This window comes from Girardinichthys multiradiatus, chromosome 13, assembly GCF_021462225.1.
Source record: "Girardinichthys multiradiatus isolate DD_20200921_A chromosome 13, DD_fGirMul_XY1, whole genome shotgun sequence".
NCBI classification, from domain to species: domain Eukaryota; kingdom Metazoa; phylum Chordata; class Actinopteri; order Cyprinodontiformes; family Goodeidae; genus Girardinichthys; species Girardinichthys multiradiatus.
In genome coordinates this window covers 39,361,462-39,388,431 of record NC_061806.1, presented here as the reverse complement: position 1 = coordinate 39,388,431, position 26,970 = coordinate 39,361,462, and the positions used below count along the sequence as shown (strand labels likewise).

General features: G+C 39.2%; 1 protein-coding gene and 1 long non-coding RNA gene across 3 annotated transcripts; one reads left to right on the top strand and one right to left on the bottom strand.

The window, feature by feature from the left end:
- Positions 1–1,257: 1,257 nt before the first annotated feature.
- On the bottom strand, positions 1,258–22,770 carry LOC124879945 (transmembrane protein 42). Of its 2 annotated transcripts, none has more exons than XM_047384808.1 (3): positions 22,438–22,770; positions 8,297–8,443; positions 1,258–8,060 (listed from the first exon to the last, which is right to left on the bottom strand). In XM_047384808.1, exons 1-3 carry the CDS (start codon positions 22,612–22,614, stop codon positions 7,914–7,916), a joined length of 471 nt encoding a protein of 156 aa, XP_047240764.1. In that variant the 5' UTR covers positions 22,615–22,770; the 3' UTR covers positions 1,258–7,913. The 2 variants fall into 2 exon arrangements, with proteins under 2 accessions (XP_047240764.1, XP_047240765.1); XM_047384809.1 differs by lacking the exon at positions 22,438–22,770 and adding an exon at positions 22,085–22,431 and having other exon boundaries at positions 7,921–8,060; positions 8,358–8,443.
- Positions 22,771–24,376: 1,606 nt separating this feature from the next.
- On the top strand, positions 24,377–26,885 carry LOC124879946. Its single transcript, XR_007041177.1, has 2 exons — positions 24,377–26,495; positions 26,577–26,885. It is a non-coding gene; the product is annotated as an uncharacterized LOC124879946 (long non-coding RNA).
- The last annotated feature ends 85 nt before the right edge of the window (positions 26,886–26,970 follow it).

Genomic DNA, 26,970 nt, shown 5'->3' with positions numbered 1-26,970 from the left:
GGAAATTGCTTGATTTTTGTATAAAGTCCTTGAAAGTGCTTGATATTCTAACTGCACAGTTTTGTAAAGAGCACTCTAACAGTTTAATTAAAAAAATCTCAATTTGATATTTTATGTTAAAGGTACAAAATAGAGAGTGATCATTTTTCCTTTATGAAGTCTCAGAAAGCCTTGCTGCCGCTCAGAGTAGGTTCAGAGCAGCAGACATGACCTGCTGAAAGACCAGCCGCTGGACTGGCGGCGTCCTCTGGCATGGCAATGAAGCAGACCTACTTTGAGCACATTACTATGACTTGGTATTCGAGCACATCTCGGTGAGCCGAATACTGTGCTTTAAAATGTGCAAAAAAACATTTGATTGAAAACACTAGTAAAGGTGGTTAGCTTTGGCCTGGCATTGTTCCGTCATGCGTGCTGTGCCTCTGATGTCTTCTAGGCTCTTGCCAGTAAGTCCATTTCATATTAATATAACTCAATCAGCTACGCAGTATTTTAGATTGTTCATAGGCTCCCTTCACACATCGGGGTCATAAGTCTCAACGAAGAAAAAGGTGCACAGAGATACAGACTGCTGTGAAGTTTGGTACTGGAAAGGTTTGAAAATTTACCTTGAAAATGTTTGAAAAGTGCTTGAATTTTACTGTGGGAAAAGTGTATGAACCCTGAGGTTGGTACTTGTAGAAAGGCTGTAAATGTCCTGAGTCTAGAGCAAAGGTTCACTTTCCAGCAGGACAACAACCTTAAACGTACAGCTAGAGCTACAATGAAAGGATTCAGATCAAAGCATATTTGTGTTAAAATGACCCATTCAAAGCCCAGAATTGAATTCTATTTGAAATCTCTGGCAAAACTTGAAATTTCCATGTTTACAGGCACTTTCCATCCACTCTGAAATAGTTACAAAATAGCCAAAGCCTCAGTCAGTCCAGATATACAAAGCTGGTAGACGCATACTTCAAGATATGCAGCTGTAGTTGTGTTGTGGCTTAACTAAGGAATGACTTTTACTGTTGTAATATCTCTTTTTGTGAAGTGTCAGCCTTGATTACATAAAATGTATTTTACTTCAATGGTTTGTTGGGATTAAAAGCTAGCATAATAAAAATCTAAGTATAATCTCACACTGAACTGTTGGAAAACCTTCATACAACATAAAACAGCTGACATGATGCAGAGGATGACCTTGGTCAGATGAGGCTCTTATTCATTCAGTGTTTCTTCACTCCGTTTCAGTGGCAATATACACGTTTGTCCAAATAGGAGGCATTGACACTTTATTTGCACTCGGACAAATGTCAGTTTTACATAAACTGAAAGACATTTATTAGACAGATTTGTCATGAGAATCTCACCATCAGTTTGTGCTGAAAATCTGAACCTTTTAAAAAAAAAAATCTCACTGCATTTTATTTCAGGTTAGAAACATGAAAAGACTGCATATGTCATGAGAAGATGTACAACAAACTAATGCAACATCAGCTTTAACAACACGGGTATCTTCCTCAAGTCAATATTTAATTATTAGCCCTAAAAGTTTTAATTTATATTGCAATTAATAATAAAGTTGCTTTCTTGCAAGGTAATACAGTAGTCTTTTTTTCTTTAATCATTCCAGTGTTTACAGTGCATGTGCCATGCTGTAACAGATTGTGTTTACATGGTTTACCCCCAATATATCATGCCGTTAACTGGAGACAAGCCAGGCATAAAGTTAGTAATTGTAACATTCTTGAAAGGCAATAACATTTGGACTGAGACTCAAGAGGATTTATATGAACCAGTCTCATGCATTATTGAGGCATCTTCATGTTGGAAAATGTCGGTTGATACGTTTGGGGCAAAGAACAACCTTGGTAGAAATTTTCTCCGTTCTCTTTCTTGCCTATGCCACAACTATGGTCTGCTGTAAATATGCTGTTTCATCATTCTACTAGATTAAAAATACTTTCTGACTTTTGCTTACTATTTTTTTTCTAAGCCGCTTTATTAAGTACACCATTCCTGAGGGTTTGTTGGTCCAAATCTGACATGATGCTGCTACAGATTACACATGGATGATGTTAATCTCCCGTTCCGTCTCATCCCAAAGGTGTTTTTTTGGACTGAGATCCAGTTACTATGCAGGTCTTTGGAGAAGAGTGAACATGGTAGGTTCAAGAAACCAGTTTGAGATGATATGAATTTTGTGACATGATGCTTTTGTTCCTTGAAGTATCCATTAGAAGAGGGGTACACTCACTGTGGTCATTCAAGTATGAGCAGCTTGGTCAGCAACAATGCACAGGTAGGCTGTGGTGTTTAAACAATGACCAGATGGCACTAAGGGGCCAAGAAAATATCTCCACTGCCAATACCAGCCTGAACCGTTGATACAAGACTGGATGGATCTGTGCTTTCATACCCGTTACGACATTTTGACTACGATCTAAAATCAAGGCTTTTTGGACCAGGCAATGTCTTTCCAAATCTGCTTTTGTCCATTTTTGATGTCCATGTGTGTATTGTAGCCTCGGTCTCCCATTCTTATATGCCGGGCATGGCACGCTATGTGATCTTCTGCAGTTGTAGCCCATCTGCTTAAACTGCTGCTCACTGGATGTTTGTTTTTTTCACGTCATTCTCTGCAAATTGGAGAGATGACAGCATATGAAAATCCCTGAAGATTCTCTGTTCCTGAAATATTTAGACCAGCCTGTTTGGTACTGACTGCGACAGCACATTCATTGTCACTTAAATCACCTTTCTTCTTGTTTCTGATCCTTATTTTGAACTTCATCAAGTTGTCTTCACCACATCTAGATGCTGAAATGCATTAGCTGCTGCAGTATGATTAGCTGGCTTGCAATATCAAGAAACTGAACAGGTGTACCTAATAAAGTGGCCTGTGAGTCTATTTGTTACAGTTAAATAAGAAATGCATTCATCTGTATGACTCTGTAGAATTCTTTTCCTCAAGTTGCTTTCTACAAGGTTCCTATTCCCCCATCTTTTACAAATGGGGCCCAAATGGGTAGGAAAATGGTTTAAAAGTGGGACCCAGTGGCTTTGTTCAGCAGCTGTCTTATCTCAGTGGCCTACATACTGTAGGTTTATTGTAAGACAACACAGGGTGAAAAAGGATCCCTGAATGGGTCCAAGATGTGTTGCGAAGTTATGCTCTTAATACCCACCTGTGACCCATCTACGTGCTACACGACGGCCCAGCTGGGTTTGCCAACATGGGCTGCATTTAGTGAACCCAAATCCCTCTACAAGGAGCAGAGTTTGAATCCAGCCTGAACAAAAGGGTCCCACATACACATGTTGGATGGCTAACCACTTCTCCACCTCCGAGTCTGCCTTGTTTTGATTAAAATTACTCTGAAGTAACTGTTTACTTTAAGTTCTTATAGATGGGTGAAGATTTAAACCCTGGAAGTTGACATTTTTTCCAGATTTCCCACTTTACTAAGGAAAACTGATATATGTATGTTTCTCCAGTCAGAAAAGCAATTTTTATTTGGATACACTTACATGTTTTTCTTAATCCTTTATTAGATGAGTGGGCTATAACAGGCAAATGCTTCCAAGAGGCCAACCAATCAGAGGACAGTGGTTTTTTAAGAGCAGGTTCTAAATGTAGTGTCATGATTTGCAACATTACATATTTTGTACACATTTCTTTGTCAAATTTAAATGTTCCAGAAGAACAAATGTTAATTTCCGGTAAAGATAACCAGAGTAAACACAAAAGGCTATTTTAAATTATTTTATTAATCACCAACCTTCCCAAAGGTGATAAAATGATTGCCACTTTCATTAAAACATGAAACAACTGTGATAAACCTATTTTTTTCATCAATTTCACCAGCCATAAGATCTCCCCCTGTAGAATCAAGAAATGACTTAAATAGAACCTGTCTGACAACATGAAGTAGGCTTAAAGGTCTCAAGAAGCTGCCAACAGTTGTTGGGGGTAACAAAGCATGCCCTCAATCTAAATTCAGAACAGGTGAGAAACAAAATGGCATCCATTGGAGAGTTTGAAGGCCAAAACTATTTCTAAAACGACCCATCCTTACATTTTCCCAAAACAAATATCTTAATGAGTTTAATGACTTATGGAAAAATATTCTGTGGACTGAAAAGACAGAAGTTGAACTTTGTACAAGATGTGCTTCCCATTACATGTAGCATGTGGTCAGGGCTGCTTTGCTGCAACAGGAAATGGGTGATTTGCCTTAATTGATGAAACCGTGAATTCTACTCCCAAGCACAAAGTCCTGAAGATTAATGTAAGTTCTTAAATGAATTCTTAAATCTGACTAAGATGCACATTCTTCCTCTGAAACATTCTGGCTGAATTAAAACAATACTGCAAAGAAGAGCGTGTCTCCAGAATGGCATGAAAAACCTATTGCCAGTTATTGCAAGCGCTTGATGGCTGCTGGTGCTACCAAAGATGGAATAACCCATTATTAGGTTTAGGGAGTAATTGTGTATGCCCATAGGACCAGGTTAACTCAATAGCTTTTCCCTTAAAAATTAAAATGATCCATTTAAAAGTGCATTTTGCCTTTACTGAGGTTATCTTTGTGACATTAAAATTTGTTTGATGATCTAAATGTGACAGCAAAGCAAAAAATGAATCTGGGGGTAAATACGTTTTACAGCACTGTAGACATACCCATACTATAGCAATCATAAGTCCAAAAACAGATTCCCCATTAAGTACTAAGTACACACACAGGAGACAAAAACACAAGACTGAACCGAAGAATGTCTTGGCTTGCCTCAAACAAAAGAACCTAACATTATAATTACATTGCCGCTACAACATATTAACAGGGATTAATGCTTGAAAACCTGCACAGCAATCAGTGGAAGGACATCTATTTTTGTGCATTGTTTCTGTGGGATTTTACAGACCATTACTATAGCTATGTATATAGCTTATGTATTATTATATTATTTGAAACAACAGCAACTTTATGGAAAGCTAAACCACCATCAAAAACTGCTTTCTAAAACAGATTCAAGGAAATCATATCTGATTGTTTTAAATTTTTATCTTTTATTGTTAGAAACCAATAACAGTGTGATCCCCACCTTCCACCACAGGCAGCTGAGACGTGAAGGACAGATGGGCATCACGGCGATTATTGGAATTTTAATAATGCTGCAGTTTTCGAATTCTCTAATTTTGGGATGTCGAAGGAAATATTTATCACTACTAATTTTCAATAAAAAAACAAAAAAACAAAGCATTTGTATGCATGAAAAGCATTATTCCTAAAAAATGTAAGTAAGCAAATATGTGCTCCATAATGCTGATAAGAGGCCCCAACATTTCACAGGCATCTCACTGATGCTGATTTATAATCCAGGATGCTTTGGTGTGGTTTCTTCAGCATTTCATAAAAACATGCACACACATGTCTTGTGACTGAAGTGCAGCAGCTGCCTTAGAATCAAAACACAGTAGGTTTCACAGTCATATGCAGAAACAGAAATTCAAGTAAAAACAAAACAGAATAACAAAATGTAAACCCAGAGACAAAGTGAGTCCTTACAAGGGATGAGCCTTGCAGCGCTACATTAGAACAGTTAGCAGTTTTTAAGAATAAGAGTGCACTTTGTTAGCCGAGCGCCAGATTAGGTCATTAACATCCTATAATATGTATGCATATTTATTGTTTAAACTCACACCTGCACATACTGTATAAAAAAGCAAACAGTAATGTCCCGATCAAGGCATTTTTAATTGATTGGTATTAGAGTCATTGAAAAAAAATTAACTCCTGATTCCTGTTGTTGGTGTTAGGTCTGAATTCATATCAGCCACATCTATAGCATTAGCAAGCAAGGTATTTAGTCAGATATTGCGTAGAATTTGTTTTTTAACCCTTGTGTGGTGTTTGGGTCTGTGGGACCCATTTTCATTATTTACAGAAGGAAAAATGATACAATTAATGTAAATTAATTGTAAATTTGCTTCCACTCATATCAAGATTTTAATTACGGTAAGTGTTTGATTGTGAGGCATTAAAAATCACAAAATGCAACGGGTCCACCAGACCCAGAAACATTGGCTGAGTAAAAACAATATGAACACCACACAAGTGTTAAATTATGGCACGAACTGCAAAACTGTTGCTCATATTATTTTGTTGGGCAAACAAATATGGGGTTTCCGTGACAATCTAAAGGTTTTTTACTCTTTACAATATTTACAATAAATGAAAGTCTGTATTGGTTGTTGTAACCTCCTTTGTTTTTGTGTCTTGTGGCCAGCTCTGTGTGCTGTGCCCAAATAGCTGTTGGTGTTAGAAAGGGCTGCACAGAGAGCAGCTGAAATGCTGGTCATTCATATTTACGATGTTTAAAACAAAAATTTACGTTTTTTGAAGCAGGGAATAAAACTTGTGTAAGTTTTGTTCTTGACCACAATTAACTAGAACAGCACTGATATATGTTAGAAACCAAATGATCAATAAGTCATTCAACCAAAACAGAGGGAAAACATGCTAACGTTAGCCAAAACCTTCAGCAAACTGATCTTCTTGAAGACATCTTTAGCTATGTAGGTTTTAGGAGATGCATTGTAATAACATTATAGTAGCTTTGTTATCAACGTTATCCCTGTGTCTGAGCAGAATATTAAAGCTGTTCTACAGAAACTATAATTGGGAAAAATATCTGTCCCTGTCAAGAAAATACAAGAAACTGCGGATTTCTCCACAAAAACAGTCTCTCAGATGGCAAAGAGGCAAGTCCCAGACTGTGAAACAAGGGGAATATTAAATTTAAGGCAATGAACAACTTAAAGCTGAGGAATGTGGACAAAAGTTTATCTTATGACAACAGACTTTTAAATTCCTTCATAGGGTGCCGGTTCATCAGGTTTCCAAGCAACAGAAAACATTTCTTCTGACTTCCTCCTCCCTGGATAAATCACTTTATGAACTCAAATTTGAGTTTGAGACTTTGCTAATACTATTTTGCTCCTAGATGGCCAATGTGTTTTTCACAAATGCCAGAGTTCGGCATTTCAAACATATTCCATCACTCTTTGCCAACATTTGGCTAGATTTTCAGCTGCTATGCACTCACTTTTTAAAATATTTGTCAAATTCAAGCATGTACATGAATATAGCTATCATGAACTACAAGCCTGGACACAACTGAAAAATAAAAGTTGTAAATAAATGATGCATGCCCTTTGAATATGTGACAATTATATTAGATTTTAAGTTTGTGGGCTGTGAGAAACCACTGAATTTCCAACTTGGAATTAAAATTTTAGAGGCTGTTCCAGTTCATTTCATCCTAAATTTCAATTCTGGAAAATAAATGGATTGCAGCATTGTACTAGCTACTGACTGTAGCTTACTGATTACTCCACAAACAAAAGAATAAACCTCTGATCACCTCCTCAACAAAGGAGTACTTAATCTCCTTTCCAAAAATATCACATCATTTTTTTTTTTGTCTTTTTACTTTTGTCGCATGTTTTTTTACCCTATCATTTTTGTGCTATAATTGTCTGATTATGAAACAAAAATATAAAGCTTGAATAATTTTCCCTGTCTGTGTGAACCCATTTATATAGTGAAAGAAGCAAGAAGCTGGAACCAAGCATCTGTTTATTCATCTCCACAAGACAGATTGTAGCTGTGCCACATAAGCAGATCCTCTAATGGCAGACTACTTTGTAGGATTAAACGGGGGTGGTTTATTTTACATGACATGACTGGAAAACCTCTTGTTCCTTCACAGAATTGCTGCTTTTTTTCAATTATGCACCTGGGCTGCAGATGGAAAGCAAATATGTTGAACAACACTACTGTTTTCAGACTTGGTCTTTGGCTTTGCTTAAAAGCGGAGGAGGTGTCAGCCTGAGCACAGCGCAGCCAGCTAGAGGAGACATTGTGCTATTCATCCTTTGTCGCGACTGCAGTCTGATGCCTATCCTGTGGTGAAATCCTCTGCAGTACCAACAGACCTGAAAAGGTTAAAGAGATCCCGACCCACCACAGTGTTATCTGGGGTTCCCCAAAGATCAGCTGGCCCAAGAAAGCCTGCAATGGGAGGGGAAAACAACATTTATTATAGGATTTAAGCTGAGAATAAAATAAATGAATAACTATCGAGTAATTAAAGGACAGCTTATTTCTGAATATAGTCCAGCCTACTTTCAAAACTAGGCCAGTTTATATCGAGAGAAATCGTCTAAGGGGCTTTAAATTGATTTTATCCTCAATAGTAAAAAGACTAATAGGATTAAAAATAGAAAACTGTAGAACTGCCTACTTACGGAAGATATGAAGTTGGAGGCAGTGGTGGTCACAGTGGTTCGGGTGGAGGAAGAGGAGTACCTGAGTGCTTTGGCGAGGAAGGTCCACATCACAGCGTTGCAGGTGAAAAGAAGACCACCGCACAGCAGCCTCAGAGGGATGTGGAGCTAGAAAACAAAGGAAATATATGTGAATAATTGCAAAAACTTGACTTCCTGTTACGCTTTTATTTACTTTTATATGTATATATATATATATATCAATATATAGAGAGACAGGGCTTGACATTAACTTTATTGTTCACCAGCCACTGTGGCTAGTGGTTTTCCAAAGTTACTAGCTACTCTGCATTTTCACCAGCCACAATTTTGTTGTTGAGAATTAGTTTAATATGACTGAAGCTTGACTATAGCATGCTAAAGTTTACTTTAACTAGATTTACAACATTTTTAAATGTAAATGACCCTTTTACACAATCATATCAAGACTATATAAAATGTTTATCTCTTCGGGTCATTATCAAGTATTCAGCTCAGACAAGGTTCTGTTTTATATGAAAATGTGCAGTGATCAATGGTACCAGGTGTCGTGAGAGAAACAAGCAACCAGCTCTATCAAAACAAGCCTAAAGAAGCACAACTGGCTTTACACCACTGTGTAAAACGGAGGCCGCTTGTAAACAGCATAAATGTATACATTTATTATGGCATTATACAAAAGCAACAGCAAAAATATTTTACACTTTTACCATAAACATTTTGAATAACAACTGATCAAAAGAAAAGTGCATTTTGCATTCCTAACAGCAAAATGACAATGAACAGTCAAGAAAAAACTTTCTTTAAAGTCTGTTTAAAAGAAAAGTCATGGTGAGCACATATTTCACACTAAATCAGAAGAGAGGCTCCCATCTGAGGTCAGATCCTGTCTTGCAGTGCTCTCTCTTTCTCCCACTCTTTTTTAAAAATGTTTCCCATATTTTCCACATTTACTGCATCTCATTCTGACGCTGTCTCATCACTCGGTTCCGTCACTCTGGGCTCTAACGTGAGTGTGTTCGGGGTGTTCCGTCAACTCTGGTGGAAGCTATAATCAGGAAACAACGACGTGGAAAGGACAAACCATCTACCACTTGTGTTTTGCTTTATTGTGGGAGCTGGGAGATAATTAAGGGGTTTCACTCGGAAGGAATGCCAAGCCCAAACTTCACGTTAAAAAACAAGCCCATAAAACTGCAACCCACGAGATTTGCAAGCGACTTTAGAGAAAAACAAGCCCAAAGTCGCTTATAACAACACTGGCGGTGTACTAAGTAGAAACATTACCTCCACATTAGAGGCTGACATTTTTTCTGGAATCCCGCGGGACGGGAGACAGCATCAGTAAAAATCACGTGATTGGGACGGTACAGGATAAAACATAAACGGGAGCGGGAACTAACCAATAGGAGGGAAAACAAACTAGGATCAATTGTCTTTGGAAATTTAAAACTAGACTTTGTTATAAACTTTAAGAAAAAAAAAAACTTGGATCGATGCCGCCATTGTGTAGTTTTTTTCCAAGAAGTCTATACTATAATGCGAGTCAAACGAACTACACGATCCACAAGCCAACAATGCTTCTGCTCGACGTTTTCCACCTGCGTAAAGTCAGAAATAAGGACTTATCTATTAAACGCATAAAGCTGACAGGAAAGTCGCAAATATTACAGAACTTCAGGAGACTTGAATGTAGCAGTGTTAACACGCAGTATACTGCTTGCAAAACGTGTTTAGTCGTAATCAAGTACACCAGTGATTAAGGGACATTCTGGATTGAATCAGCCCTGCATCTCTTCATTCGTCAAACGAAAAGTACAATCACGTGTCAACAAAGATGCTGGCATGTGCCCTAAAGCAGGGGTTCTCAAACTTTTGGGGACCAGGGAGCTCTTAGCAGTGGTAGATTTTTTCCAAGACCCCTTAAGCTTCCTCATGCTGATATTTTTAAAACTGCCTTTTGTACTCTTAAATACTGCAGGAATTCTGTATATTTAAAAAAAGATCAACGTACATACACCCAATCTGTTATAGAAATAAAAATAAAACATTTGAACACTTAAAACAGGAAACATGTATTTAAGTTATATTTTAACTCCTAGGGTGTTTTCTTCAAATATATATTAAAGCTTCCAAAAAAAAAACATTTTGAAAAAACCCTCTGAAAAGTATCTGCTTTAGGCTTTGTTGCATACAGTCAAACCAGTCATCAGATACACCAATAACCCCTTAAAATTAGTGAGAAGGATGAGTCTGTCTCTCACCACACAGTTTCTCTATTCTTGGAGGTATGGATGACAAACAAACTCTTAAGAACATCTTCCACTTGTAAACGAGCCCTGCATTTGTTCTTCATTAAAGTCAGAGTGGAAAATGATGATTCACAGAGGTAAGTGGTAGGAAAGGGCAGCAATATTTTCATGGCCTCAGCAGTCAGTTCAGGATACTTATGTGAGAGGGCGGTCCAAAAGTTTGCAGGACTTGCCTGTTGGAATCTGGCCTTCAATGTTCTGTCACAAGATAACTCCAACAGCTGTTCTTCTGTTTTACCTGTTAGGCCATTTTCTGTTGCAGCAGGTGAAAATGGATCACGCACCCAATCCAAGGCATCAGTGTTCACATCCGAGAAATATGAGCTGAAGTGCTCACACAGTGATGTTAGGTGTGAAGTTACAACATCCCTCACAATAGCAACGGACAAGTTCTCTTTGTTTAAAAACTCAGTCAGTTGGGGGAACATGTCTGTTATTCCATCTTGTATTCTTCTTCTCCAGATGTCGTTTTTTTTTTTTTTATAAAGGCACCAATTTTGTCAGTAACTTCAAGGATAGATGTGTGGCCTCCTTGGATTGAGAGGTTGAGGCTGTTCAGTATGTTGAATATGTCTGCAAGATAGGCTAACTTGGCAATACAGTCTGGATCAAGAAAAAAATTTGCAATGTCCAGTTTTTCCTCTGTCGTGAATTCTGACATTTCTCTGCGTAGCTCAAAAACTCTCTGCAACACTTTCCCACGAGACAGTAATCGCACCACCGAGTGATAAAGCATTGCGTCATGTTCAGCATCCAGATTTTGGCAAAGTTGACCAAACAACCCTGATTGCAAAGCTCTGGATTTCACAAAGTTAACTGCAGTGATAGCTGTGTTCAAAACAGAGTGAAGATCTGGTTCCATGTCTTTGGAAGCTAGTGCTTGCCAATGCAGGACACAGTGGGTAGCTATTACCCTTGGATTGATAGATTTTATCCGTGCTGCAACTCCACTCTTTCGGCCGGTCATTGCTGTTGCGCCATCCGTACAAACAGCGACACATTTTTCCCAGCTTTCGCTGGAAAAATTATCTTGTTTTATCTTTGAACTCCGGGTGCTTTGTGATGAGATGCCACTTTAGCTTAGCTGGCTTCATCGCTTCGTTTGCTAGCACTTGAAGACATATAACACATTTTGATCTTCCATCCTCATTCTCGATGAAGCCAAACTCGAGGTAATTGTTGTCATACTTTCTAATTTTAGCCGATTTGGCTTTTGCCTTACTTGATGAAGTGGACGGAGTTAAATATTTGTCCATTGTATTAATTAGCTCAAGCCCAAAAGATCCACACCAGTGCCTTCTTGGGTTTGACAACACGTGTTTCTTGCACCCCCAACCTATGGTTCACGGACCCCAGGGAGTCCGGGAACCCCAGTTTGAGGGCCGCTGCACTAAAGATTGAAGAGCCTTTGCCACAGTAGAGGGGAAAGGCTTCATCAAGGGAAGATAGATAAATATGTTGTGAAATACAAAAAAATTGAATGTACCATTAAATGTACAATTTATTTAATAGATCATTAAATATTAAGTGTACCACTAATTACGTCATGTCGTCTTTAAAATTATACTTAATTATTCAGTGGCACATTTAATTGCATTATAGTCCATTTCATGATATAATGGCACATTTATTGTTTCTAATGATGTATTAAATAAAAAATGGTAACTTTAATTTAATGGCACATTTAATGTTACATTTCTTTCACTAATGGGACATTCACAACATTTATTTATTTAATAATGATTTTGTCCAGTTTGACCCTCCATTCTTGATGCCTGTATAGGAGGTCATGTCAGAATTTGAATCAGGTGTTAAGGATCAGACACACATCTAAAACCTGCAGGGAAGGGGTCCCTGAGGACCAGGGCAGTGAACCATTGAGCTACAGTTTCTAAATTATGAAGGTAATGCCTTTTTGCACTTTTGTTCACCAAGTACAGTTCTTTTGCTAGGTACATTTTTCTTTTGTTTCAGCAACTTGAAACATAAAAGTAATGTCATTGTTCAAAGGAAACAATCACTTAATAAATGAGTAAAATACAACTTTGTACATTTTGTTTATTCAACTAAGATAGGTGTGGTCTGTTTCCTTGTTTGATATTTTATTATTTCTTCATTATTATTCTTTTTACTTTAACAGGCCTTTACTACAGCTAAAAACAGGGACCTAACTGGTCCTTCAAAGAAATTGCCAAAAGACTAAATGAAGAAAACAAAAATGGGAGTGACACAGGAGTGGGAGTCGTTCTAAATAGGAGCGGGATGGGAGTGGGAGTCAATTTACCAGGCGTGGGATGGGACAGGATTTTTTTTTATGCTGGCCTGGGATTGGGCTGGGACAAGACATTTTTCTGTGGGAGCGGGATGGGACAGGAGAGAAAATCCACTCCCGTGTCACCCTCTAATCAACATTGCCGCCCCCACCGCTTCACAACTGCGTTCTCCATAGGAATTGTCTGTCTAAAGCGACGTCGGTCATGAACGGACCAGAGAGCAAACACTGTACGCAGGCAGTGCTCATCGGAGTTGTAGTGTCGCATTTCAACTTGCTTATTATTTCGGATCCCATTTGAGAAAACTACAATTAAAAACTGTACAAATAATTCAACCCGCCAAAGTGGCTAGTCGGAGTGGCCCGCCACTGCTAAAATTCACCCGCATTTGGCGGGTGTTAATGTCAAGTCCTGTATAGAGATATATATATTGTAGCTTCACACTGAAGGCATCAAAACTATGAATTAACACGTGGAATTATATACTGAACAAAAAAGTGTGAAACAACTGAAAATATGTCTTATATTCTAGGTTCTTCAAAGTAGCCACCTTTTGCTTTGATTACTGCTCCGCACACTCTTGGCATTCTGTTGATGAGCTTCAAGAGGTAGTCACCTGAAATGGTTTTCACTTCACAGGTGTGCCCTGTCAGGTTTAATAAATGGGATTTCAAGCCTTATAAATGGAGTTGGGACCATCAGTTGTGTTGTGCAGGAGGTGGATATATTACACAGCTGATAGTCCTACTAAATAGACTGTTAGAATTTGTATTATGGCAAGAAAAAAGCAGCTAAGTAAAGAAAAACAAGTGGCCATCATTACTTTAAGAAATGAAGGTCAGTCAGTCCGAACAATTGGGAAAACTTTGAAAATGTCCCCAAGTGCAGTCGCAAAAACCATCAAGCGCTACAAAGAAACTAGCTCACATGAGGACCGCCCCAGGAAAGGAAGACCAAGAGTCACCTCTGCTGCGGACGATAAGTTCATCCGAGTCACCAGCCTCAGAAATTGCAGGTTAACAGCAGCTCAGATTAGAGAACAGGTCCATGCCACACAGAGTTCTAGCAGTATACACATCTCTAAAACAACTGTTAAGAGGAGACTGTGTGAATCAGGCCTTCATGGTAAAATATCTGCTAGGAAACCACTGCTGAGGACAGCCAACAAGCAGAAGAGACTTGTTTGGGCTAAAGAACACAAGGAATGGACATTAGACCAGTGGAAATCTGTGCTTTGGTCTGATGAGTCCAAGTTTGAGATCTTTGGTTCCAACCACCGTGTCTTTATGCGGCACAGAAGAGGTGAACGGATGGACTCTACATGCCTGGTTCCCACCATGAAGCATGGAGGAGGAGGTGTGATGGTGTGGGGGTGCTTTGCTGGTGACACTGTTGGGGATTTATTCAAAATTGAAGGGATACTGAACCAGCATGGCTACCACAGCATCTTGCAGCGGCATGCTATTCCATCCGGTTTGCGTTTAGTTGGACCATCATTTATTTTTCAACAGGACAATGACCCCAAACACACCTCCAGCTGTGTAAGAGCTATTTGACCAAGAAGGAGAGTGATGGGGTGCTGCGCCAGATGACCTGGCCTCCACAGTCACCGGACCTGAACCCAATCGAGATGGTTTGGGGTGAGCTGGACCGCAGAATGAAGGCAAAAGGGCCAACAAGTGCTAAGCATCTCTGGGAACTCCTTCAAGACAGTTGGAAAACCATTTCAGGCGACTACCTCTTGAAGCTCATCAACAGAATGCCAAGAGTGTGCGTAGCAGTAATCAAACCAAAAGGTGGCTACTTTGAAGAACCTAGAATATAAGAAATATTTTCAGTTGTTTCACACTTTTTTTCATGTGTTAATTCATAGTTTTGATGCCTTCAGTGTGAACTACAATATTCATAGTCATGAAAATAAAGAAAATGTGTCCAAATGTTTGGTCTGTACTGTATATATATATATATATATATATATACACATATATATTGGACTGGCGACCTGTTCAGGGTGAACCCCACCTCTCGCCCATAGACTGCTGGAAAGTTCTCATTTGTAGTCATTATTAAGATTGAACATAATAATGAATAACAAAAATCTCAGTAAACACACCTTTGTTTTAGTGAAAATTGAAAGCAAGAATGTTTCTCAGGGCAGATATTTCATTATTAATTTAATTAGATCTTTCTTCATTGTATAGAAAGTGGGTGGTGAAACGTTTTTCTGCATTAGAACGGAAAAGACAGGTGTTATCAAACTGTTTCACATGTCTGACAGGAAACACCCGGATTAAGGATGCCGTCACTTGAAGCAATGGAAAAACTCCCCATGAAGCTGTTTAACATGAACACGCACACACACTCCTTTCCTGAAGATTAATTTAAATATTATATTTGCATTTAATTATCTGTGTCATTGAATTACTTTTTGTCTTTTAAGTCGTGTTTTATGGGCTTTCTGTATAACCACTTTGTGATTTTTATGTGGAAAAGGGGCTATAAAAATTGAATTGACTTCCTTATTTACTAAACCATTTACCACTGGTTTTGGCACTGTGAGCAGGTGCCAGGTCGTGCTGAAAAATGAAATCTTCATCTCCATAAAGCTTTTCAGCAGATGGAAGCATGAAGTGCTCCAAAATCTCCTGATAGCTAGCTGCATTGACCCTGCCCTTGATAAAACACAGTGGACCAACACCAGCAGCTGACACGGCACCCCAGACCATCACTGACTGTGGGTACTTGACACTGGACTTCTGACATTTTGGCATTTCCTTCTCCCCAGTCTTCCTCCAGACTCTGGCACCTTGATTTCCGAATGACATGCAGAATTTGCTTTCATCCGAAAAAGTACTTTGAACCACTGAGCAACATTCCAGTGCTGCTTCTCTGTAGCCCAGGTCAGGCACTTCTGCCACTGTTTCTGGTTCAAAAGTGGCTTGACCTGGGGAATGCAGCAACTGTAGCCCATTTCCTGCACACGCCTGTGCACGGTGGCTCTGGATGTTTCTACTCCAGACTCAGTCCACTGCTTCCGCAGGTCCCCCAAGGTCTTGAATCGGCCCTTCTCCACAATCTTCCTCAGGGTTCGGTCACCTCTTCTCGTTGTGCAGCGTTTTCTGCCACACTTTTTCCTTCTCACAGACTTCCCACTGAGGTGCCTTGATACAGCACTCTGGGAACAGCCTATTTGTTCAGAAATTTCTTTCTGTGTCTTACCCTCTTGCTTGAGGGTGTCAATAGTGGTCTTCTGGACAGCAGTCAGGTCGGCAGTCTTACCCATGATTGGGGTTTTGAGTGATGAACCAGGCTGGGAGTTTTAAAGGCCTCAGGAATCTTTTGCAGGTGTTTAGAGTTAACTTGTTGATTCAGATGATTAGGTTCATAGCTCGTTTAGAGACCCTTTTAATGATATGCTAATTTTGTGAGATAGGAATTTTGGGTTTTCATGAGCTGTATGCCAAAATCAGCCGTATTAAGACAATAAAAGACCTGAAATATTTCAGTTAGTGTGCAATGAATCTAAAATATATGAATGTTAAATTTTCATCACGACATTATGGAAAATAATGAACTTTATCACAATATGCTAATATTTTGAGAAGGACCTGTATACCACAGGCTTTTAAGTTAGCTGTAATTAAACCTTTACTTAAGAAACCTTCGCTTGATCGAGATGACTTGAAAAATTACAGACCTATATCCAATCTTCCATTCTTATCTAAAATTCTTGAGAAAATAGTTGCTAATCAAATGTGTGAGCATTTACACAGCAATGACCAGTTTGAAGACTTTCAGTCAGGCTTCAAAGCTCATCATAGCACTGAATCAGCTCTGCTGAAAGTCACTTGCTCCATTGCTCAGGAGTCTACGGTTCTGAGGATCCCCACAGGGAACTCTCCTTCTGAACAAATCTGATTTAGTGATAAAATACAGATAAGGTTATTATAGTGGGGAATTTTAACATTCATGTTGACACTGAAAGTGACAGCCGAAATATAGCGTTTAATGCTATCTTAGACTCAATTGGCTTTGCTCAAAACATTAACAAACCTACCCACCTTTGTCTTCATTCTCTGGACCTTGTGCTGACATATGGCATTGAGTGTAAAGACATAACAATATTTTCTCATAACCCTGTCTGACCATTTCTTAATAACCTTTGAGTTTAATTTAACCGAGTACTCCACACCTGAAAGAAAATTTCATTATAGTAGATCAATATCAGACAATGCTGTAACAACCTTTAAAGAATCTGTTCCACTTTTAAATTCCTCATTATCACTGAAAAACAATAATTTTTTTAATTCCCGTTCACAAATTGATTCTCTTGTTCATAGTGTTTCTTCATCATTGCGTGATGCATTAGACAATGCAGCCCCCTTGAAAAAGAAGGTAATTATTCATAGGAGACTAGCTCCTTGGTTTAATTCAGAGCTGCATACTTTAAAGCACAATGTTAGAAAATTGGAGAGAAAATGGCGCTCTACACACCTAGAGGATTCCTACTTAATCTGGAAAAATAGCCTACTGTTGTACAAAAAGACACTTCGCCAAGCCAGAACAGCTTATTTCTCATCATTAATAGAAGAGAACAAGAATAATCCTAGGTTTCTCTTTAGTACAGTTGCTAAACTTACACAGAGTCATAGCTCTGTTGAGCCATCCATTCCCTTAGCTCTCAGCAGTCATGACTTTATGGGATTGTTTTTAAATAAAATGAATTCTATTGAAAGTAAAATCATTGGCATACTCATGAACATGATTACTTCATCCTCAGCAAGTGAGAACAATGGAAGTAACAATAGAACCTGATCTGTGTTTGGACTCTTTTGATCCAGCGGAGCTTCCTCAGTTATCAGAAATATTAGCTTCATCTAAACCTTCAACTTGTATGTTAGACCCAAATTATTTAAGGAAGTGTTCCCTTTGATTACCAGCCTATTTTAGATATGATTAATCTATCCTTAATAAATGGATATGTACAACAGGCTTTTAAGTTAGCCGTAATTAAACCTTTACTTAAGAAACCTTTGCTTGATCGAGATGACTTAATAAATTACAGACCTATATCCAATCTTCCATTCTTATCTAAAATTCTTGAGAAAATAGTTGCTAATCAAATGTGTGAGCATTTATACAGTAATGACCTGTTTGAAGAGTTTCAGTCAGGGTTCAGAGCTCATCATAGCACTGAAACAGCTCTGCTGAAAGTCACTAATGATATTCTTATGGCCTCAGATAATGGACTTGTGTCTGTACTGGTTCTGTTAGATCTCAGTGCTGCATTTGATCCAGTCGACCATAATATTCTCTTAAAAAGGCTGGAATATGTTGTAGGGATCAGGGGAACAGCGATAGGCTGGTTTAAATCTTATCTGTCTGACAGATTCCAGTTTGTTCATGTAAATGATAAATCATCTTTAAACTCCAGGGTTAATTGTGGAGTACCACAGGGTTCAGTACTTGGGCCAATTCTCTTTACTTCCAATAGGTAAAATTATCAGGTAGCATAGGATACATTTTCACTGTTGCGCTGATGACACTCAGCTTTACTTATCCATAAATCCTGATAAGCCCAACCAGTTAGACTACAAGCATGTCTTGAAAACATAAAAACTTGGATGACTTTAAATTTTCTGCTTCTAAATTCAGACAAGACAGAAGTTGTCGTCTTTCGACCGGAGTTTTTAAAAAAGAAACTGCTTAGTCAATCACTTAACCTGGATGGCATTAAATTGACCTCCGGTAATAAAGTAAAAAACCTTGGTGTTACTTTTGACCAGGACATGTCATTTAAATCCCATATTAAACTGGTTTCTAGGATTTTCTTCTTTCACCTCCGGAACATTGCCAAAATTAGGAATATCCTGTCCAGGAGTGACACTGAAAAACTAGTCCATGCATTTGTTACTTCAAGGCTGGACTATTGTAATTCTTTACTATCAGGATGTCCACAAAATGCAGTTAAAAGCCTTCAGCTGATTCAAAATGCTGCAGCAAAAGTTCTGATGAAAATTAAAAAGAGAGATCATATTTCTCCTACTTTAGCTTCCCTTCATTGGCTCCCTGTTAAACTGTTTAAGGCTAGGCTTAAAACTTTCCTTTTTGATAAAGCTTATAGTTAGAGTGGCTTAGATTATCAGGGAGGGAGCCTTCCTCCCTCCTTGTTGGTTGGAGTAAGGGGGAGTCAGGTTTAGCCTAAACCAGCTCAGTTATGGTTGAGGTGCAAACACACCCTCCATTTCTGCTACCTGTATGACCCCTTCTCTTTTCCAATGGTTATAATCAGTCTGACAGAGGGAGGTATCCCAATCATTGTGGTTTTTAGTATAACAATGACCATCAGTGGGACCCTTTGTGAGGTGCCTTAAGACGACATTGTTGAAAATAAGCGCCATTTAACTAAATAATCTGAACTGAAACTATCTGTGTAGTTATGCTGCTATAGGCTTAAGCTGCTGGAGGACATAACGACCACTTTCACCCTCTTCGCTACATTCTCACACTACTCTCCAATTTTGCATTATTTGCTGTTATTTCAGCTTTTAACTTTATGTTCTCTCTTCTCTCTTCCTAGAAGCTACACCTGGCCTGACTCTGTGTCTACCTGTTAAACCTTTCTGGAGAGGGGAATTGTCCGAGCTTCTGCTGGCAACAACTTAATGCTCACCCTCTACCGATGATCCACATAGCCCTGGCTTTTAGTGTTTAACCCTTTCTCTCTCCTAGACATGGCGATTGACTGAGCTTAACTGTAACAAACTATGTGCTCTCTTTCAGACTCTAACCTTGAAAACTGGCTCAGAGTTTATCTGTTCTTTCTTTCTAGATGAAACAACTAAAGGAGCTACATCCATTAACATTTACTTTTCCTTCCCATAGAAAGTACTCCTGGATCAGTGCTTCTTTGTTCTCTTTGTGTCTCTGCTCTGTTCTCTCAAACCTCCAGTCGGTCGTGGCAGATGGCCGCTCACACTGAGCCTGGTTCTGGTTCTGATGGAGGTTTCTTCCTGATAAAAGGGAGTTTTTCCTCTCCACTGTCGCTACATGCATGCTCAGTATGAGGGATTGCTGCAAAGTCAACACCAGTGACTGTCCACTGTCTCTACATGCTCATCCAGGAGGAGTGAATGCTGCAAGTCACTGACTGGATGCAATCTGCTGGGTTTCCTTAGACAGAAAAACTTTTTATCCAATTTGAATAAAAACCTAACTCCGACTGCACTGTTCAATTGTTAGGATTAATTGGAATGTATGAACCTGACTGTTGTGAAGTGCCTTGAGACAACATGTGTTGTGAATTGGCGCTATATAAATAAACTGAATTGAATTGAATTGAACCTAAGCTGCGATGGACTGGTCGCCAGTCCCTGCGATGGACTGGCGACCTGTCCAGGGTGTCCCCCCGCCTCTCGCCCATAGACTGCTGGACATAGGCACCAGCTCCCTCGCGACCCACTGTGGAATAAGCAGTAGAAAATGACTGACTGACTGACTGAACATAAGCTAAAACTAAGCTACACTAGTAGAGGCTATGCTAGTTAAACTAGTTTTAGAACAGACTTAAATCTGCATTTAATTAGAATAATTGGTATACACACTCCATACACAAATATAAAATAATATAAAAAACTACAGTAAATAATTTATTTTAAATCAACATAAAGCGAAACTAATATACAAAAAAAAAAAAAAAATACAGATCGACTTCAAACTGTATTAGGAGTAAGTATCTTAATCACTAAAAACATCAATAGTCTCAGATCAGCTTTGGGAAGGCTGTTCCATAGACACGGCTAAAGATGAAAAAGGAAAAGGTGAAACAGGCAGTATTGAAAGCACAGAGGACAATGAAGCAACAAGGAGCATGAATTCAATGGAAGGCACCAGTAAATTAAAGATGCCAACCAGAGCGCTTATATACTGTCACATAATGTAATGTAATATTTGTTGTCGGACCAAAGTGCAGGTAAGAGCTGGGCAGCCGCATGTTGAGTGATCTTCAGCTTTATTCAGAGGTATCCAAACGTAACATAAATCACTGCAGGAACATGAAACACATGGCAGTCAAGGATAGAGACCCGAGTTGAGAGACGAGGAACCAGCCATCAACACATGAAACAGATTAACTAATATACTAAGGGAATACAAAGGGCAGGTAATCAAAGGAAGAGGGAACAGGTAAGACAAGGAGGCAGGGAGACAGAAGGAACAGGTGAAACTAATGCATAGACTAAACATGGGCGAAGGGATTAATTAATAAAAAGACACAAACCAAAAACCACAAAGAAAGTCCGAAATATCACACCGTGACAAATACTGGGGGAAGTGAGCAGAAGGCATGGAGACACAGGTGAGAAAGAGTAAGGTAAACGGCCAGCACAGGTGGGATGAATGAACTTATTGGCCAGGTGGCTGTGCAGAAGGAAGGCTGAGCTGCACAAGGAGAAGACTTGGACTGAACCTAAACAGAATTTTAAATAAAGGAAAAGACGTATGTAGATCTAAAGAGAATAAACAAGAATACCCATGGAATAAACTACGAAACTAAGCACAAAGAATAATTAGAAAAGCAACATCTAACTAATGATTAAGAACACTGACTTTAGCAGAATAAGGAAATGAACAATAATGAAAGACACCAAAAAGAATCAAAACCAAACAGTCAATGATCATGACACACCATGAGTAATGTGTCTTTTTATAAAGTGAATGTAGAAATCGGGTTTCAAAGATATCTAGATTACTATTACTAATTACTATTAAAACGTTATTACTAGTTAGAATTAAACGATATCAATACAACTTGTTAAATTCTCCCTAACTGAAATGTGTTAGAAGAACCAAGGTTAGAAATCATTAACAAGTATACTTGTCAATTTTAACATTAACTGTCTAGACTAAAAACATGGTAGAAATCAAGATCCTACATTGCTACGATGTGATACATGTGTTTGCCATAGAGTACCAGGATTTTGACCTTGTTAAAGCAGGACATCCCACAGGATTGCACTGTTCTCTAACTGGCATGCCTGAAACACCGCAATCCTGCTGTGACGCATAAAGATCATGTGTTGCATTTTAATTAGTATCGTTTAATGTACTCCCTGGCACCCTGCGTTCCAACGTGTTCATACTAACTCAGATAGGAAGTGTGTAATTGGCATAATTACACCAAACACCTGTCTGCAGATGTTTTTGACATCACCAGGATGACGCATAGAGACAGATCGAAGGTCACAGCAGAAACCTGACTCCCTCCAAATCCCACAGTCCGTTTCCACGCCACCACCACCGCCAGCAGCAACACGAGACACGCTCACAGAACAACGCGATCCCGCATGACTAGCATCGTCCTTCGTCACGCGGACATGGCACGAGAGAGCAGCTACCGCAGGGTATCCGTCGCGTGACGCTGTCCGTGGTGCTGATGATGAGGGACTCGTGGATGAGCGGGGATGCTCCCTATAACAGAACTGGCCCATTCCCAGTCAAGCTAACTGTGTTGGTAATAATGAACAGAACTCAGACTCACCCGGTCACAGGCTGTGGTTTCATCCGCATGTCTGAATTTCCGCTGCTCGCCCCACGTCCGGAGTCCGGTTTCACAGACTCCCTTCAGATAGTCGGCTCCGAGGGACAGTTTGGCCGACGACGACGCCACGGCTCCGAGGAAACCCGCCAGCAATGCATAGAAAACTCCCGGGAACATGGTAGTGATGGTTATGATGACAGCCGAGGCACATTATTCTTCAGTCCATTTTTAACCACTTTCTATGTTTTCTTTTATTATTTTTCTACATGTCTGCGGTTGCTGCTGCAGATGGTCCTGGTTGAGCTGCCTGCATGGTAGTGACTGTATGAATGAATGAGCACATTTTCCTGCACTTCGTATCCAAAGCCGCACGGCGGCAGAAACACTATACATTTGAGCTCCTGTGGCATTCTGGGAAATGTAGTTCCGTATTTTTATAACCGTATTAAGAGATAATTTGTTGTCTCCAAACCAGCAGGAAGTCAAAATAAACAACACCGGCTTGCCCTATAAATGCAGTGTTCCTAAAGACTAGATTCCTGAAAGATTTTCCTATAAATACTGAGTGAAGTAGCACACAATCGAACCTAATGTCATATTCCAGAGTGTGATTAAATACTCGAGAGCTGTTGAACAGTGTTTCCAGACCTCTGCTTTCACTGCAGCCTACTGATGAGCTGTAATATGTAGACTGAATACATTAAATCACCCTGGTATAACATTTGATGGACCAAGGAGCTTCAATATAATTGTTCCCCGAATAAGAAGCCATAACATGATAATTAAGATACATATGCCTTTAAATTATGTGTTCAAATAAAGGCATAAGTATTTAGAAACATCTGATACTTTGCCACTGAATATTAACTTCGGTGGACAGATAAGTGAGGGCGCATTGTAATAGAGGTGCATCATAAATTCAAAAGTCATCAAATAGTTGGCATATTTAAGTTTAATTAGTGAAACATATAAATTATATAGATTAATTAAACGTGAGGAATTCAGTCATCTGATCAGGATGAAACCCTTTGGAGGTTTTTTGGGCATGTCTAACAGGGAGGACACTTCAGAGCTGACCCAGAACTTTCGCTGGAAGTTCTATATATCCAGTCTGGCCTAGGAACCGCTTGAGACCCCCAGAATGATCTCGCTGGGCAGAGAGGGATTCCCTACTGGACCTGTTATTTCCAGTGTTTCTTGTTTTTATTTTGAAAGTTGTGGCTTTCAGCAGCTAAACCCCCAAATTTCTCAGATGATTAGAATATTACATGATGTTCCTTAACTGTCCTGGTAGATGCCCGAAGTCACTTTGAACTTCATAAATCACAGTGGACCAACACTAGCAGATGGCATGGCTCTCCAAATCATCACTGACTATGGAAACTTCAAGCAGCGTGGATTATGTACCTCTGCACACTCCCTTCTGAATCTGGGACCTGGACTATGAAGTTAAATGTAAAATTTACTTTTATCTGTAAAGAGGATTTTGAACCTCTGAGGAACAATCCAACCAATTTTCTCTTTAGCCCACGTTAGATGCTTTGAATGTTGTCTCTGGTTAAAGAGTGGCTTCAGCCACAGGCCATGCCATTAACACAAATTGATGGCTTGAAATCCTTCTTCAAGATTTACTGAAGATGTACCCACATAACATTTTCAGATACTTTGATCAAGAGCTTTCTTTTCTAGCCAGTAGATGTCTCCAGAGTCCTTTAGAGACACATACAAATAACTACCACAATCTGCATGAATAAAAAGAAAAAGAAGACAAAAAATGTTGCATGCAGTCTATTTTTGTGACCTGTCCAGGGTGTACCCCACCTCTCGCCCATAGACTGCTGGAGATAGGCACCGGCTCCCCCGCAACCCACTATGGAATAAGCGGTAGAAAATGACTGACTGACTAATTAAGGCTCAATAAAACCTTAAATAGTCCTTAAATACACCATACTGGTATCATTATTGCTTTAATTGTGTAATTATGTCAGGCTATTAAAATATTGTAACTATTAAAGATCAAAGTTCTTTAATAAAATCAAAGGCATAACATAAAGAAAGACAATGAGCCTCTGAGCTAATGAAATGATTTTATTATCATGGTTTTTATCTCTACTCTGTTTTCTGTTTTTCATAATGCCCGTGAAAGATGATAATAAGGTATACAAGAATGCCAATCCAGAGGACAATTAGAATATCCTCCTCTCTGCTTCAAAGGGATAATTGTCCTCGGCCCTCTATATTTCGACACTGTTATCTTTCTGGAGTGAGCTTAAAGTGAATTTAGTAATAAATTGGAGCCAATACCTGTTATCTCCTCACTTTAGGTTTCCAGCCCAAGGCTCCTCAGACAAACACAAGTGTCAAGTCAGAACACTAATTGGGGTCTCTCTGCTTGAGCGATAATTGAACCCACTGAGCGCTTTAGTGACATTTCAGCTGAAGGTCTTTCACTGCCTTCTCATGTCATTGTCCACCTTTTGTGCTCCGGCTCCTCCAAGGGGATTTTAAAAAGCAGTCCCTGATGGTAGGTTTATTAGTCTAATGACTTTCATGACCTTTACCTTTGTCGGTTTGATACACTTTTTAAACATTTTACTGGCCTTGAAGTGGCATCCTGAAGGGTAGTAAAAAAATTACACCTCTTCATAACCTCAACAAAAAACATTATGGGATTTAGGGGAGGTTGTAAAGGGAATCGCAAGAACTTTGAAAAAGATGACCCTTCTGCAATAAGAATTTAACCATTTCATTAAGCTGGGTGGTGGAAATAATAAGTTAAATGTTGTACAAGAAGAGGAGAAGGTACCACTGTATGTTCTCATCCTGTTGGAATAGAATAAAAACAACTGCAATATCGCATAATGTCATTTTCTTTAGCAAAACTAGAAACTGTGTCTATATTAATCCCCAACAGCCATGGTTTTAAAGATCCATCCACCCTTAGATCCATCCATCCAGCTTGTTTTCCCAGGTTAACATTAGCCTTGTATATGTGGTCATGAGTTGTTTTGTTTTATTATAAATCATGAAGCCAAGCTTGTTACTCTTCTAAATTGCATTTTGCTAACATCAAAACTAAAAATACAGGTTTGGGCAAAAATAAATGTAACACATCTAAACCTATGACATTTTGTCAAATATATTAAAAGAACTGGCAACTGGGGAAATAGTTTATCTAATATTAGCAACTCCCCATATATAATGTAGTCAATATGGAGAGCATTTGAGTGGAGGATGAGCAGCTGCAGCTGGGGAGCAGTGGTGGTAGGCGTTGCGCTAATTAGTATATTAGATCTAAGCCAAACAAATAAAACAACGGTGAAGAGTTACATCAAGGGCATTCTAGGACATGAGTGGATTTTCTCATGAAAGAAAAAAAGGCTTAAAGAAACTAATAAATGCCAAGGATTCATACTTTGTGATGTTTGTATCATTATTTGTGTTGGGGTTTTTGTCAGTGTGTGTATGTGTGTGTATGGTATACTTGTTTTCATGGCTTCAGTGTTTCTCAGTTGGTGCTGGAGGTTCTCAGGTGCGCTGGATGACAGGTGTGACCTATCTACTGATTGCATGGAGGAGTACTTAAGCGGGAAGCTGCCAGCACTTCGATGCCAGAGTGTTTGCCTTAGTGGTAACAAGCTCAGCCTCTCCTGATTTTTTGCTGCGCTTCATGTGCTCTTTGTAATTGTTGAATTTGTTCCCTCGCAGGTTTTTTTGCCTGAGGCTTTGCTTACTTTGCTGAGTCCTGACTTTGTTCCGGAGGTCCTCTGAACAATCTGGATAATCATCTACTGAGTATTGGATCAACCTTCTGGTGGATTTCTCTGCCTACCGTCTGTACCTTTTGGACACGGATCAAGCTAGTGGCTTCTCGCTTCCTTCAACCCCAGGACCAAGGCATAAGCATACCCTGTTCCTCCCTCCTTCGCAAACATCGGCACCTGTGCTTCAACTGTTTTGCACCTAACCAGCAGCTGAGAAGACAGCTGGACAACCCCACTTCACAAGCTAAGACTCTGAATCCCTCTACCCCTGGTGGTTCAAGCAACAGCAATTTAGTAAGCCATTTCTCAGATAACTAAAATCAGTTGCTATATATTCGTTTATTCACCAGTCCCTTCTCCTATCTTTCCGTACAGTTGGAGTTTCCAGTTCCCGTGCCTTATTACTTCGCTGACAATAAAACACGTTAAAATGTTACTTCTGAGTGTTCTCTGTATGTGGGTCAAAACTATTGAAAAGGACAGATTTGAGTCTTTTACTTGTTCTGTGATGCTTTTTTTTATTCTGTTGCTTACACCTGCCACCTTGTTTGAAATTTAACCTTCAGAGCACAAAGTCTCTTGTTTTCAGTTGCTTTTCAAAATATTCTTGTCAGGGTTAACACCTGTGAGTTCCTGGCACTATAGTTTGTTTTCAATAAACGACTGACACCACGTGTGTCTCGATCTGGGGGTGCTTTTGCGTTTTTCCACTAACTCTGCTCATTTTCCACCATTTTGATTTGTTTTAACTATGAATGTGTTCTAAACT

Excerpts from the sequence above, each read along its gene's own strand:
- LOC124879945 (XM_047384808.1), bottom strand. The coding sequence starts at position 22,614 with ATGTTCCCGGGAGTTTTCTATGCATTGCTGGCGGGTTTCCTCGGAGCC. Across the intron at positions 8,444-22,437 it reads AAACCACAGCCTGTGACCGG|CTCCACATCCCTCTGAGGCT; the intron begins GTGAGTCTGAGT and ends TTTGTTTTCTAG. Across the intron at positions 8,061-8,296 it reads CCTCCAACTTCATATCTTCC|GCTTTCTTGGGCCAGCTGAT; the intron begins GTAAGTAGGCAG and ends CTCCCATTGCAG.